At 50.8% G+C, this 13,390-nt stretch overlaps 4 protein-coding genes across 4 annotated transcripts; all 4 read left to right on the forward strand.

Annotated features, from left to right (window-relative positions):
* The first annotated feature begins 410 nt into the window (after window positions 1-410).
* On the forward strand, window positions 411-4,128 carry EDD37DRAFT_622565 (uncharacterized protein). Its single transcript, XM_062816065.1, has 3 exons — window positions 411-3,243; window positions 3,294-3,572; window positions 3,628-4,128. The coding sequence occupies exons 1-3, from the start codon at window positions 826-828 to the stop codon at window positions 3,700-3,702; spliced, it is 2,772 nt and encodes a 923-aa protein (XP_062673417.1). The 5' UTR covers window positions 411-825; the 3' UTR covers window positions 3,703-4,128.
* A 535-nt stretch (window positions 4,129-4,663) lies between these two features.
* Window positions 4,664-6,250, forward strand: EDD37DRAFT_647200 (Ca2+:H+ antiporter; the record flags this gene model as incomplete). The annotated part of the gene is made up of 3 exons (XM_062817833.1): window positions 4,664-5,797; window positions 5,851-6,060; window positions 6,110-6,250. 3 exons carry the CDS (start codon window positions 4,664-4,666, stop codon window positions 6,248-6,250), a joined length of 1,485 nt encoding a protein of 494 aa, XP_062673418.1.
* Window positions 6,251-7,003: 753 nt separating this feature from the next.
* Window positions 7,004-10,639, forward strand: EDD37DRAFT_622571 (1-phosphatidylinositol-4-phosphate 5-kinase). The gene is made up of 2 exons (XM_062816066.1): window positions 7,004-9,417; window positions 9,468-10,639. Exons 1-2 carry the CDS (start codon window positions 7,288-7,290, stop codon window positions 10,257-10,259), a joined length of 2,922 nt encoding a protein of 973 aa, XP_062673419.1. The 5' UTR covers window positions 7,004-7,287; the 3' UTR covers window positions 10,260-10,639.
* Window positions 10,640-10,938: 299 nt separating this feature from the next.
* On the forward strand, window positions 10,939-11,761 carry EDD37DRAFT_647202 (Alpha/beta knot methyltransferase; the record flags this gene model as incomplete). The annotated part of the gene is made up of 2 exons (XM_062817834.1): window positions 10,939-11,232; window positions 11,285-11,761. The coding sequence occupies 2 exons, from the start codon at window positions 10,939-10,941 to the stop codon at window positions 11,759-11,761; spliced, it is 771 nt and encodes a 256-aa protein (XP_062673420.1).
* Between the last annotated feature and the right edge of the window lie 1,629 nt (window positions 11,762-13,390).

Consider the following 13,390-nt stretch of genomic DNA (forward strand, 5'->3'; position numbering starts at 1 on the left):
AGTTAGGCATTCCACTTGTTCTCTCTCGCTATCTACAGGTACCTAGGTACATACCTGGGATCTCCGGAGTTAAGGCGTCCCTGGTCCCCTTCATCAGCCCCTCTACGAGGTACAGAGACCGACTCGATCATCGACTTCATCACTAAGTTGGTCAGCAAAAGCCATCATCCCACATTGCAGATTGATAGGCTCACTTCTTGTGACTCATATGTCCTCCGTTTAGCGCATGACTACAAGTGACAATTGGTCCATTGCCTTCTGAAGTGTTGCTGAAGACTGCCAGCCCGCCAGGGCAGCCTCACTAACCCTGGCCGTGCATTGATCGCATTTCAATGCCACTAACACCTGCTAAGAACTTATTAAGCTCGGCCCTTAGCGAATAAGCGACAAGGTCTCTCAATTCAATATTCCACTCTCACCACCTTTTATTCTTCTTCATTCTCTTCAACTGCGTCAAAGGACTTGGAAGCGCACATTGTACTTCTAGGGGGCATTTGCGCAGATCAAGTCAAGCCCTCCTCGCACTGCTGGTGGTTTAGCACATGCGAACGACGTCTTCGCGCAGATAATCTCTTAAATCCGGACGAGCCATTTTACCTCCCAAGGCATCCATTTGCGACGGCCTCAATTGACCTTTGCAATACTGGTCTGGCCAGAACGCGCAAGGACACTCCCCAGCGTCGTCCGGAAAAAGAAGTGTCTATCAGACTTGGAAACGCGCCTCCCTGCAGAAAAGCGTTCGGCTAGGCAGTGCTACGATCATCACCCTCTTACCTCAATTGACGGCATCTGCGATCACAACCGCACCGTCCAAAGATTGTCAAGATGACTCCTACCCCTCCCTCAGCGCATACATCCTACTCCGGCGAGTCTCCCGACCAATTTCGAGTTGTGCGAAAGCGCAACCGCATCCCCTTGTCATGCGCGCCGTGTCGGCATCGCAAACTGAAATGCAATCGGCAACAACCCTGTGACAATTGTACGAAGCGTGGTGATAGCGCCTCGTGCGCCTATGCTGCTCCGGCCGCGAAAAAGAAGGGAAGTCAAAGTCACAGTTCCTCAAACTCCACGCCTGACGATATGCAAAATCGGATAGATCGTTTAGAAGGATTGGTCTTATCATTGATGACCAATGGCGCCCAAGCCGTTGGACCAGCGGCTGCTCAACAGGTTTTGTCCGCCGAGAACAGCACTGTTGGAAGTGGCTCATTGGGTCCGAATCTGGACAATGAGTTGGATGAGACCAATATGATGGACGAGGATGGTGATAATCAAGAGGCTGAAAGCGAGACTGACGGCGTGACAAAGAGCTTTGGAATCCTCAAAGTTGATACCGAGAGACAGAAAACCTTCTACGTCGGTGAAGCGCATTGGGCGGCCCTGCTCAGTGAAATTGGTGAGGTGAAGAATTACTTTACAGCGCACAAGAAAGAGTACGAGGCTCAGATTGAAAAGGTCGAGCTGGCCAGGAAGAGTATGGGAACGGACGTGGGCTCAGGACCTGCTCTTTTGTTCGGAAGTACAATACCTCCCAGTCGGTCAGATATTCTCGCGCAAATACCGTCACGATATATGTCCGATATTCTCATCGGAAGATATTTCAACACTTTTGATCCTGCAACCCATGTATTGCACGGTCCGACATTCCAGCGACATTACAACACCCACTGGGCTGATCCGTCCAAGAGCTCGATCGTCTGGGTGGCCATGTTATTCGCCATGATGCGCCTGGCCATGCTGTCCTATGGTCGAGAAGGTGATGAGCCCCCCGAGTTTCGAGGGAAATGTCAGGATTTGGCAGCCAATTTCCGTACGCAAATGGCGCACTGCCTCATCATCGCCGATTATACGAAACCACATAACTTTATCATCGAGACTCTGATATTCCATCTGCATGCGGAATACACATCGAATCGAGACGCCGAGGCAAGTGTGTGGGTATTGGTCGGTATGATTGCTCGACTTGCCATGCGTATGGGCTATCACCGAGACGCCAAGTTGTTCCCGAACTTGACTCCCTTTCAAGGAGAGATGCGACGTCGTATATGGACATTCGTCCGAAGTGCCGATCTGCTGTTCTCTTTCCAGGTGGCTCTGCCTTCTATGATCCGCATTGGAGACTCCGATACCGATCTTCCTCGAAATATCTATGACGACGAGTTCGATGAAGATTCGACCTCACTTCCTCCTGCGCGGCCGGCCACAGAAGCTACTCCTATTTCGTACATGATAGCTAAGGGCCGTTTGTCATTCAGTTTCGGACGCGTCTTGGAAGAAATCAACGGAGTCGATCACAAAGGCTATGACGAAATTCTCAAGATCGATCGTGGATTGAGAGATATCTATGAGAGCTTACCGGAACACCTGAAACTTCGCCCTATGGCCGAACAGACGCTGGCACCAATCTCGCTGATTATGGCAAGGTTTAGTCTTGCCACTGTATATCACAAATCGCAGTGTGTCCTGCACAGACGTTACATGCGTCTTGCAAGACCTGGAAGCCGGTACATGCATTCTCGAAAGACCTGTCTGGACTCGGCCATGCAGCTTCTCAGCTTTCAGGCCATTCAGCACCAGCAGAGTCGTGAACGTGGAAGATTGAGGAGTCTTCGAAATCATGTCAACTCACTGACTGCGCATGATTATCTCCTGGCAGCCACGGTGGTATGCATGGATCTTTACACCCATCGCGAGCGGCCCGAAAATGATGTCAGCACTCCCAACACCTCGGTCAGTGGAGGCAGCATCAGTCAAGGTAGCAACCTGTCGGATGGCGCCTACGTCCCGGGCTTGATCTATACACGTGAAGACATGGTTCGTGCCTTGGAGGAGAGCCGGGATGTGTGGATGGCCAACCGGGATCTCAGCATTGAAGCTTACAAAGCCAGTGAGCTCCTCAACGTGCTCTTGTATCACATCAAACTGCCCTACTCGCCCAACAATGCTCCCAATGCACAAGCGTCGGACAAACAAAATCCGGGATCAAGCAATGACGAGCAGACTGCCGCTATGACACTCGGCATGCTCCAGGCAGGTGGTGTTGGCTCAACTGCTCAAGGAAGTAACATGCCGCAAGGAGCGTCCCCCAGCGCGCAGTGGGACAAGAATATGCTGAATGCAGGATTGCCCTTCAACAGTGATCAGTTCAACTCGGGCCTTTTCGCGGCAGCCAATGCAACCAGTCCTTTCCCAGGCTTCGGCTTTGGGGGAAGCGAATTGGCTCACAACATGAACCTTGATTGGGTAAGTGGTGGACTTGGTCAAAGTGATGCCAGCTGCTGACACATATACAGGAAGTTTGGGATCAGTATATGCAACCGCCCAATCTTACCCTAGATCCAGCGGCGAATCTATGGTCGAACACCTCGCCGAACAACAATCTATTTACTCAATCCCCGGACGCGGCTGCAGATACATCTTTCGGACTCGGAGGACCGACGTTCTTTCCACAGAGCATGGCTGGAGTCTTGAATATGAGTGGATCATCTGATACGAAGGCGGACCAGATGCCAGAATTGACGGCGAACTCGACCAGTCCTGCGGGCAACGACAACAGTGCTGGAGAGGTGTTTGTAAGCTTTTGACCAGTAACGATACTTATGACCGCCTTGCTGATAAATGTTGCAGATGGGCGTACAGTCTCCCCAGCCAGGTGGGATCCCAAGTTGGAAGTGGACTGTGATGGATCAGCAGAAGAAGTGACTTTGACGAGGGGACTTATGAGGACGAGATGAGCATGCGTAGTATGATACCCGATGTGATGGCAGGTTTGTAACGATAATGGGCAAGCCGGACGAGGACTATAAAAATGGGCTGGTTCTTTCGACTACATATGAGAATTGTACTTGGGCGGAATGAGCTTCAGCGTCATGTGGAATTTATTGCGGTCGTTGGTGGGTCACATATGCTTGAACTCTCCCCTTAATATAGCAATGGTTTGAGGCTGGGCTCTGTTCGTGTATACTCGGTAGCCTCGTTCCACCAGGCGATAGGAAAGGGTAGTAGGCATTATCAACCTGGAGAGCCCCCTAAGTCTAACATTAGGCGGTACCCGAACGTGTCGCGCCGAGCCTTTTTGGCCCCATTTTCATACATGTTCCGTGGAGAGTGTTTCGGACCCTTTTAACTCTAACTTACAATGCAGTCATCTTCCCAATCCTTCCCAATCATCAATCTCCGCCAACACTCCCAAGACTCCTTGTTCTCCTTTTCTTCAGCTGGAGACGAATTGGCTTCACAGGGCCAAGCATTCATTTCGCAATGCTTCATGCAACATAAGCCATGACTTTGGCTGGAACCATCTGCAAGTACTTTGTCCCCATCCTGCCACCCGAACCTTGGCTGTCTCAGCCCCGTTCGTGATGATGGACTGCTGTTTTTGTTTTCTCACTGCTCACCTGCATGTTAACTGCGTTTCGGGCGGCCTTCACTTCTAACAGAGACACTTTGTCTGTGAAGTACCTTGGGTTTGATTCGCACTCCGCTGTCATATCTTTCTACACTACGAAATCCTCCAGTAAGGCGATGTTTCAGGCTTCATGACTTGAGTCGAGTGCTCCTGATCTTTGATCCTGCCTCTTTTCCGAGCACTTACGGTCCACTCCATCAAATCGACTCGTAAGAGTTCGAGAACTCATTCATTTGTGACTTTCAGTCAGAAGCGATGGGTCTATTCAACAGAAAAGAAAAGGCACCCGCACAAAACCGTCCAGACTCCAATACTGGCGTGGTCGAAAAAGCCGCCGGCTCGTCCTCCGCTTCTCCTTCGCCTAATCCAGCGCTACCACAATACAACCACAATGGCCACGAAATCACACGAGGCATTCATCCAGACGGAGAAAGTGGCCGTCGTGGCATCCACCCGGTCGATTTTTTCAACGTGATATGGGCCTCGTCATGCACACTTTCAAGCTGGGTCAACATCCTCTGGCCTTTCGTCCCGGCCGCGATTGCACTACATTTCGTCCACGGCGACCACCACATCTGGACGTTTGCAGTCAACTACATCGCCATGGTCCCCGCCGCGAATCTATTGGGGTTTGCCGGTCAAGAGTTCGCAAGAAAACTGCCCAAAGTGGCTGGTATCATCATAGAAACTACGCTGGGCTCAGTCGTGGAGATCGTCCTGTTCATGACACTGATCGCCAAGGACAACGGGTCCGGCACCATCAGCAACGGAAGCAAGATCAATGTGATTCAAGCCGCCATTCTTGGGTCCATCATCACCAATCTGCTGTTATGTCTGGGGTGCTGTTTCCTGGTGGGCGGCATCAAGCACAAGGAGCAAAACTTCCATGCCCACATTAGCGAAGTCGGGTCCGGGCTGCTCCTTGTTGCGGGCTTCGCGTTATTGATCCCATCTGCATTTTTCTCCTCGTTGAGCGGGAGCACGGTGACCAGCGGCGAGGGCTATACCGAGGCGAGACTGCGCAGTGACACGCTCAGCATCAGTCATGGCGTCTCCGTTCTTCTCATGGTCGCGTTCGCTCTATTTCTCATGTACAATTGCTTTTCCCACGACAATATCTTTGCAGAAGTTCTCGAGGCGGATGAGGAGGCTGATCGGGATAGGCACAAGGACCTGAAGAAAGCGAAACTGACTATGACGGAGTGTTTTGTGGCAATCATCTTTGCGCTGACCGTCATTTCGCTCATCGCCGTGTTTTTGGTCGAGGAGATTGAGTATGTTGTCGATAATGGGGTGCCTGAGAACTTCCTGGGTTTGATCCTGGTACCTTTGGTGGAGAAGGCTGCTGAACATCTTACGGCCATCGATGAGGCGTATGATAATCAGATTGTGAGTTGGTCTGGAGGTGTTGCTGGGTGTCTTACTGACTAAGCTCGTCCTAGAATTTCGCACTGTATCACTGTCTGGGCCCGTCAATACAGACCGCGCTGTTCAATGCGCCTCTCGTTGTCGTTGTGGGTTGGGGCCTGGGGAAACCGATGGATCTGAATTTCGAGATCTTCCAGGTCGTTCTTCTTGTGCTGGCCATTCTAGTCGTTGGCAACTTCTTGAGAGATGGATCGTCGAATTACCTTGAAGGAGGACTTCTAGTGGTATGTCTGACGGCTCCAGGACGTACTGAAGCTGACTTTTGCAATGCAGATTGTCTATATTATCGTTGCTGTGACGGCTTGGTACTATCCGAATGCCGATCTGACGAGCTCGAATGGACGTTCGTCAACTGAGACTGGCGGGGATGGGGCGGAAGTGGTCGCTCGTGGTGTGAGGATGCTGATTTCCTGAGCCTTGGTGCTGGTAGTGAAGATGGCCTGTCCTGGATTTTCCACTGCAAAGGAGGTTCCTGACCGCTGGATAGCAATGTCATGCAATGCTACAAGTACCTTGATCAAGCAGATGCAAGCGACGACCTTAGGAGCCGCATACTGTAACTGAAGTGCATGATCTAGCTGCTTCCTGCCGGGAATGATTGCGCGATGCTGTTATCTGCCATGGGAGATGTCAGTGAGCCGTGTGCAGTGTCTAGTGAACGATGCCGATCTCCATGTCTACAATGTTCTCTTTTGACTTTTCCGGGGCCGTTGGATGAGTCAGCCCAGTCAAAGAATCACACCTGTCAGAGCATTCTCACAACGGCGTGGCAGATCCTAACGGCATGACGCAGTTTGCATGTGAAGTGAGAAGTAAGACGGCACGTTTTTCGAGACCCTCGATTTCGAAAGGAGCTTGCCTGATAGAAGATAGGGGCAGGCGAAGAAGCGCTCCCATAAGACCACCATGCGATACAAAGGTAGCCGGGATAACCAGATTAAGTAGTTCCGGGCGTGCATAAACGTACTATCATAGAGATGAGGCGCCTGGGAGGCTGGCGAAAGAGAAAAAGAGAAGAGATTAGGCGTTGGGTTGATGATAATCTATTGGCTTGGCTTGGCGGGCATTGTCCACTGGCACTTGCGGCCTTGAGGGTCGCTAGGCTGAGGCTGGTTCTGGGCTTGTGCTCGGGCGCTGGCTTGCTGACTCCTCCGACTTTGTGTTAGCGGACCGAGCAGCAACCTTCTGCGACTTCGATAACGACCAACATTGACGATGACAGCCTTGTATACAATCACAATACCATAATAATCACCACTGCACATGTTTGCGACACGCATTCTGTAGCCGAGCTGCATCTCTACGCTTACTGTCGGTTCCTCTAACTCCGCATCCAACAACCTCGATCACCTCACCGAACAATGCCCTCACATCATCCTGCCTCTCGGTGACCATAAAGACCAATGCGAACCTTTACGTTCCTCAAATAAACTCCTCCCCGGGCGATTGAAATGCCGCCTGGGCCGACCGATCCTCCCCCCTCCCTCGTCCCGAACGGAGCCAATGTTTCCCCCATTGATGGCCCTCTAAGGAAATCCCACGACAAAACAATAGGCGGCGTCTTCACATACACAAACGGCGGCGACGTAGAAACAGGATACTCCGAGCGCAGGCTGGATCAGTTCAGACATCATGCGAACAACAGTCATGGTTCTCTCACAAATGGCCTCCCCAATGGCAACGTCAAGGCGACGACACGAGATAGGGCGCAGTCAAAAGCCAGCAGTACTCATTCGATAGCCAGTGCGACTGCTAGACACTCCGGGCATCTGTCCAAGAACTCGTTGCCTGTCGATGGAATGACCAGACTGTCTAGTGTAGAACATGTGTCGGACGAGCGAAGTAATGGCGTGCCTACGCAACCAGGTGGACATACTCCCGAGTTGGGCAAACTGAAGACCGATCTTCCCTCGAACAAACCCGACTATGACCCCTATCACATGGTAACTGCTTCTACCATGCCAGATACTGCGCGCTCCGATGGACAGTCACTATCTCTGCAACCACCTCGCGGAGCTGCTCCGGCGCTCGCTCGCTTTTCCTCTCCTCCAGCCATGTCTCCGGGCGCATCGATACAGGACCGTCATCCTGACCCAGAGCGGCCGTCCGAGCCACCGAAACTGTCACACCGTCACACGCTGCAAGTACCAAAATCGAATCTGGCAGTCAGCCGAAATTCACGTGATTTCTCTTTCTCTGCAGGTCCGTCAGAAGAGGCTCTGTCAACCACTGGGCGCTTCTCGCCGACTCGGGAGCATTTCGATACATCAGTGCCGCGGCACAGGAGGGCGTCACTCGGACTTGTTCGTAGGACGACCCGGTCGATGCTGTCCGAGGGTCATGCGGACGATGTACCTCCGGATGAGGACGCAGTACGGTGGACGGAGTTGATCAAACAGAAAAGAGCAAGCAGGCGGAAGAGGAAGGAAGAGGAAGAAGACGATGATAGAGTCATGGTGGGAAAGAAAGTCGAGGAAGGTCATGTCAATTGGGTTGCAGCGTACAACATGCTGACCGGAATTCGATTTACTGTATCGAGAACAAACGCAAAGATGGATCGACAATTGACAGATGCCGATTTCGACGCGAAGCACAAATTCAGTTTCGATATCACCGGAAATGAATTGACTCCGAGTGCGAAATACGACTTCAAGTTCAAGGACTACGCCCCCTGGGTATTTCGACATCTTCGCAGCATTTTTGGTCTGGATCCGGGCGACTACCTGATGAGTTTGACGAGTAAGTACATATTGTCCGAGCTGGGCAGTCCTGGCAAGTCTGGATCTTTCTTCTACTTTTCCCGCGACTATAAATACATCATCAAGACGATTCACCATTCCGAACACAAACTTCTGAGAAAGATTCTTCGCGACTATTACCAGCATGTGGTGGATAACCCCAACACACTTATCAGTCAATTCTACGGGCTACACAGGGTGAAGATACCCTATGGTCGAAAAACGCATTTCGTGGTAATGAACAACCTCTTTCCACCACATCGAGACATTCATACCATGTTCGATCTCAAAGGCTCCACGGTCGGCAGAGACTTTAGGGAGGAAGACCTGGTTAACAATCCAAGAGGGACACTTAAAGATCTGAACTGGATCCGAAGGGACCTTCATCTCGAGTTTAATATGCGGATACGACAGATATTCCTGGAACAATTGAGGAAGGACGTCGCTCTCCTTCAGAGGCTTCATATCATGGACTACTCGTTGCTGGTTGGTATTCACGACATGACCAAGGGTAATGAAGAGAATCTCCGTGAAACCACGCTACAAGTTTTCCAGCCTGGTGGCGAGAAAGTGGAAGATGGTCATGGTGCTTCGATGCTGACCAGGACGCCGTCTCGAATGGAAAATGCCAAAAAGGCACGAGAATTGAGATTGACATTGAAGAAAGAGAGACCTGTGCCGATGGGCAAAGTTCATGCAAAGATGCCATCAGAAATGGCTTCTGGCGACGAAAGACATGATCGCATATTCTACAGCTACGATGGTGGTATCAGGGCCACTCACGAAGATGGCCGTGGAGGAGAGTCGATATATTACCTTGGCGTTATTGATTGCCTTACCCATGTAAGTGAAACACGACCGGGCATATTTCTCAAAACTAACCCTCGAAACAGTACGGGATGATCAAAAGAATTGAGCATTTCTGGAAAGGCATGTCAGCGTCAAGGACACAGATATCTGCCATTCCACCACAACAATATGGCGAACGTTTTCTCAACTTCATTACTGGAGTTACCATGACTCAGGAGGAAGCCGAGCGACGAAGGACTGAAGAAAGCCGACGGTCCGGTGTACAGACGTCAGCACTGTCGATGGAGAGCCAACGGGACACCTACCGATCTGGGTCGATCACTGAAAATCAGATGAGCCCGGCCGTAGAGAAAACGATGCAAAAGGCACAGAAGCAGACCGACAAATCGACCCCAACCGGGAAAGGAAGAAGCGAAAGTGAAGATGAAAAGCCTGAACGGACTCTCAGAACAGCTGAAGACTCGAGAAGCGCTTCCTTATTACCTGTCGTTGCGGAAGCCGGTGAGAGTAGCTCACAAAGTTCTCGCAAACGTGCTCTGAGCCCGGCGGACGAAAGACCAGAATACGACAGTGAACTTTCTGCTTCGCCACCTCGAATGGACTCGATACCGGGACTACGCAAAGTGTCGCCATCGACAATAGGCACAGCCACCGATATGGCGGATGATACGAGTTTTTCTAGTCCACAAGTGGCCGACTTTGAACCTTCAACACACACGGATGGCGATTCGGTGGGCGAATATGACACGGACATGACATTCAATAAGCGGCCGGATAAGCCGCCTCGGCTGGGGAGCGACTTGATACAGCCTTGTTCACCATTGAGTGAGAGTCTTATGCAGTCTATTCACGAGCACATGGGGGATGGCGACTGAAGCGCGAAGCCCCATGGAGGAATCGAAGTATGAGGAATTGTCTAATCAGCCACTTCAACTGAGGGTGGAGGTATTCCTTGACTTTCATGGAGCCTCACGACAAGGCGTCATCGGATTCGGATTTAGCGAGGCATTTTTCATTTTTGTTCTGATCATTGAGAACCCAGAGCCCCATAAGGCTCTTCTTTTCAGGGGATATGGGGTTCACAAAACTCTTGAGATCGTGACCAAACTGCCGGTTCGCACTGCCGGTGAGGTATACTAGGATAGGTGCACGGGAGAAAGAGGAGGACCGTCACGATCTATATTCCGTCAATAGTCAAGACTACCAAATGGATTGATTCATGTCCGGACGAGTGAAGCAGGAGTCTCAGATAAAGATCTGCTGATGGTGTTGATACGCTCTGATTCGCGATGCTGGCCTGGGAAAAATTATCCGACCCACCGAACCAATCGGGTTCCTTGGCACGCGATCGCAGATTTTTCGTCCTTGACCGAAACTCCCCACTGAAGTCGTTGTCATGGCCTTCAACATACTCATAACTCATTCGTTTCACCTAAATTACCACACCGTACTTCATTGATCTCGTCGGAGTCGACCTCTTCCATCGTTATTTCCCACTAGTATTAGAGATCACGACACACAACAACCCATCCCCCACCCCATCCACATCCCATCATGTCTGACTCCAACACACTGGGTGTGAAGAGAAAGAGAACGCAGTCCCTTCCTCCGCCAGAACTCCCCCGTCTCGTGGCCGAACAACACAATCCTATTCCGACGAGCGACAAGGACACAAAGCGATTGATCGTGGTGTTATCGAATGCCTCCCTCGAGACATACCGCGCTGCCCACAACGGCAAACCTGGCAAAGAAGAGAAGTATTCGCTGTTGAACAGCGACGAACATATCGGCGTCATGCGCAAGATGGGTCGCGATATCAGTGACGCACGCCCGGACATCACACACCAGGTGGCTATATATCCCACTGACATTGTAGTGGCGAGCTGACTTCAACGTCCAGTGCCTACTTACCCTCCTCGACTCTCCCATCAACAAGGCCGGAAAGCTGCAAATATTCATCCACACCGCTAAAGGCGTACTAATCGAAGTCAACCCATCCGTACGAATTCCGAGAACGTTCAAGCGTTTCGCCGGTCTTATGGTTCAACTACTACACCGACTGTCCATTCGATCAGTAAACTCGCAAGAAAAACTGCTCAAGGTCATCAAAAACCCAATCACAGATCATCTACCGCCGAATTGCAGAAAGGTCACATTGAGTTTCGACGCCGATGTCGTGCGAGTACGAGATTATGTCGACAAGCTTGGGTCCCAGGAAAGCATTTGTGTTTTCGTTGGTGCCATGGCCAAAGGAAAGGACGATTTTGCCGACGCATTCAAGGACGAATCCATCAGTATCAGCAACTACAGTCTCAGCGCCAGTGTTACTTGCAGCAAATTCTGCCACGCCTACGAAGACTCCTGGAATATTCTCTAAGACACCAAAAGGTATGGCATGATACTGATTTTCTTCGCAGTTATTTTACCGTATTTACGGGCGATTCTGCAAGGGCTCAGATCATAACATCGGAAGCCATCTTGCAGCAATCTGTCCGACTCGTGCATTTTGGGGGCGTTGGATCTGGCGTTTGTTTTCACAACAAGACATAACATGGTTCAACATGCCTCAAAAAGACGTAATACTCCGTCTACATTTTTCGTGGGTGCAGTCAACCTGCCCTACTCCGAATTGGAAAGCATGATGTGATGGGATACGAAGTGTGGAGAGTTGCACGTCAACTGATGATTGTTCGATGATAGATAGACCATACCGGCATCGAGGGTCTATTAGCAACCGGTGTGGACAATGGACCGAGACGTGCTCCAGGCACTTGTGTGCCTGCTGTCTCGCCTCTTTTACCGGGCAAAACTAAAAAGAATGTCGAGTTGATTGGCCTTCCCAAAAGCGACTATTACGAGGCCCGGGTTATGGGAAGATGAGTTGGCGACACGAAGTAGATCGTGTCAATGTTATACGGATCTGGACAGGTATCACAGTACTCCGCTTCTTTTCTGACGTTGGGTCGTCCAATTTGACAAAATAATTTGAATACCATCAATATTGATCAAGACTACGTGGAATGCCCACAATTGACTTGTATTAGGGTCTCTTTATGCATTTGCGCCCAAACGATTCGCGACGGACCAACCACGGAGCATCTGGGTGTGTCAACGCAGGCTTTTTGGTCGTTGAACGCCAATCAGCATCGCAGCAGATTTTCCAGATCTGTGACTGGCTTCCCTCTCCAGGACCTGCACCATTCTCGTCGATCCAACGTGGCATTGTATCGACCGTTTCTTCCCCAAGCGTGCTCCTACTCGCCGCCACCCGGCACACTTGGAGGATCTTCACGCCTCATCGACGATTTTGGTCTTTCTCGTCTGTCCACGCACTACATCTCACTGCGCGCCGACTGCATTAGTGAACCTGGGACGCCTCCATCTTCGCCTTGTCGTTGCCTTTCGCTTTCTGTCTCGGTGGCATCGTGCAGGTACCCATTTTGCCGGTGTGCCTGACGGCTAAATCTACCGCACTATCGTCTCGTTTCGTTTTTCCGAGCCACTTGACAATCATTTCTAAATCGATCGCAGGTCAGAGCCGAATAAAGCTCCGACAAGTACAGCACTGCTGATCCTTCGTTTCGCCTCTTTATTGCTTAGGCGCGGACCGAGCCTGTTGCCGTCATCAATGTCGTGGCCTAGCAGCATACCAGGATCCGTGACCTTTGTTTCTTTTCTGACAATGATCTAGGCTTCCGTGAGACCTACCTGTCGTTTCCAGCTCACCATTTTCGATAGGAAGGCTTCACCTTTCACAGTATCCCGATTTTTAAGACTGTGAGTCGAATGACCTAGGCATGACCTGAGACCCAGCTACACGGCCGTCTACAAACACAGGTATACATTCATCCATACCAGGAGACATCGAAATCTTTCGAACCATAACGATAGTCTCATTGGGAAGGCATATCTATCCAACCAACGAAGACGCATTGAAAAAGACCTCCTACCGTACCCAGCACAACAATTGACGCATTGGTAGATACAAGTCGTCCAGCATAAAAGG

This window comes from Exophiala viscosa (assembly GCF_022695815.1).
Source record: "Exophiala viscosa unplaced genomic scaffold EDD37scaffold_2, whole genome shotgun sequence".
NCBI lineage: Eukaryota > Fungi > Ascomycota > Eurotiomycetes > Chaetothyriales > Herpotrichiellaceae > Exophiala > Exophiala viscosa.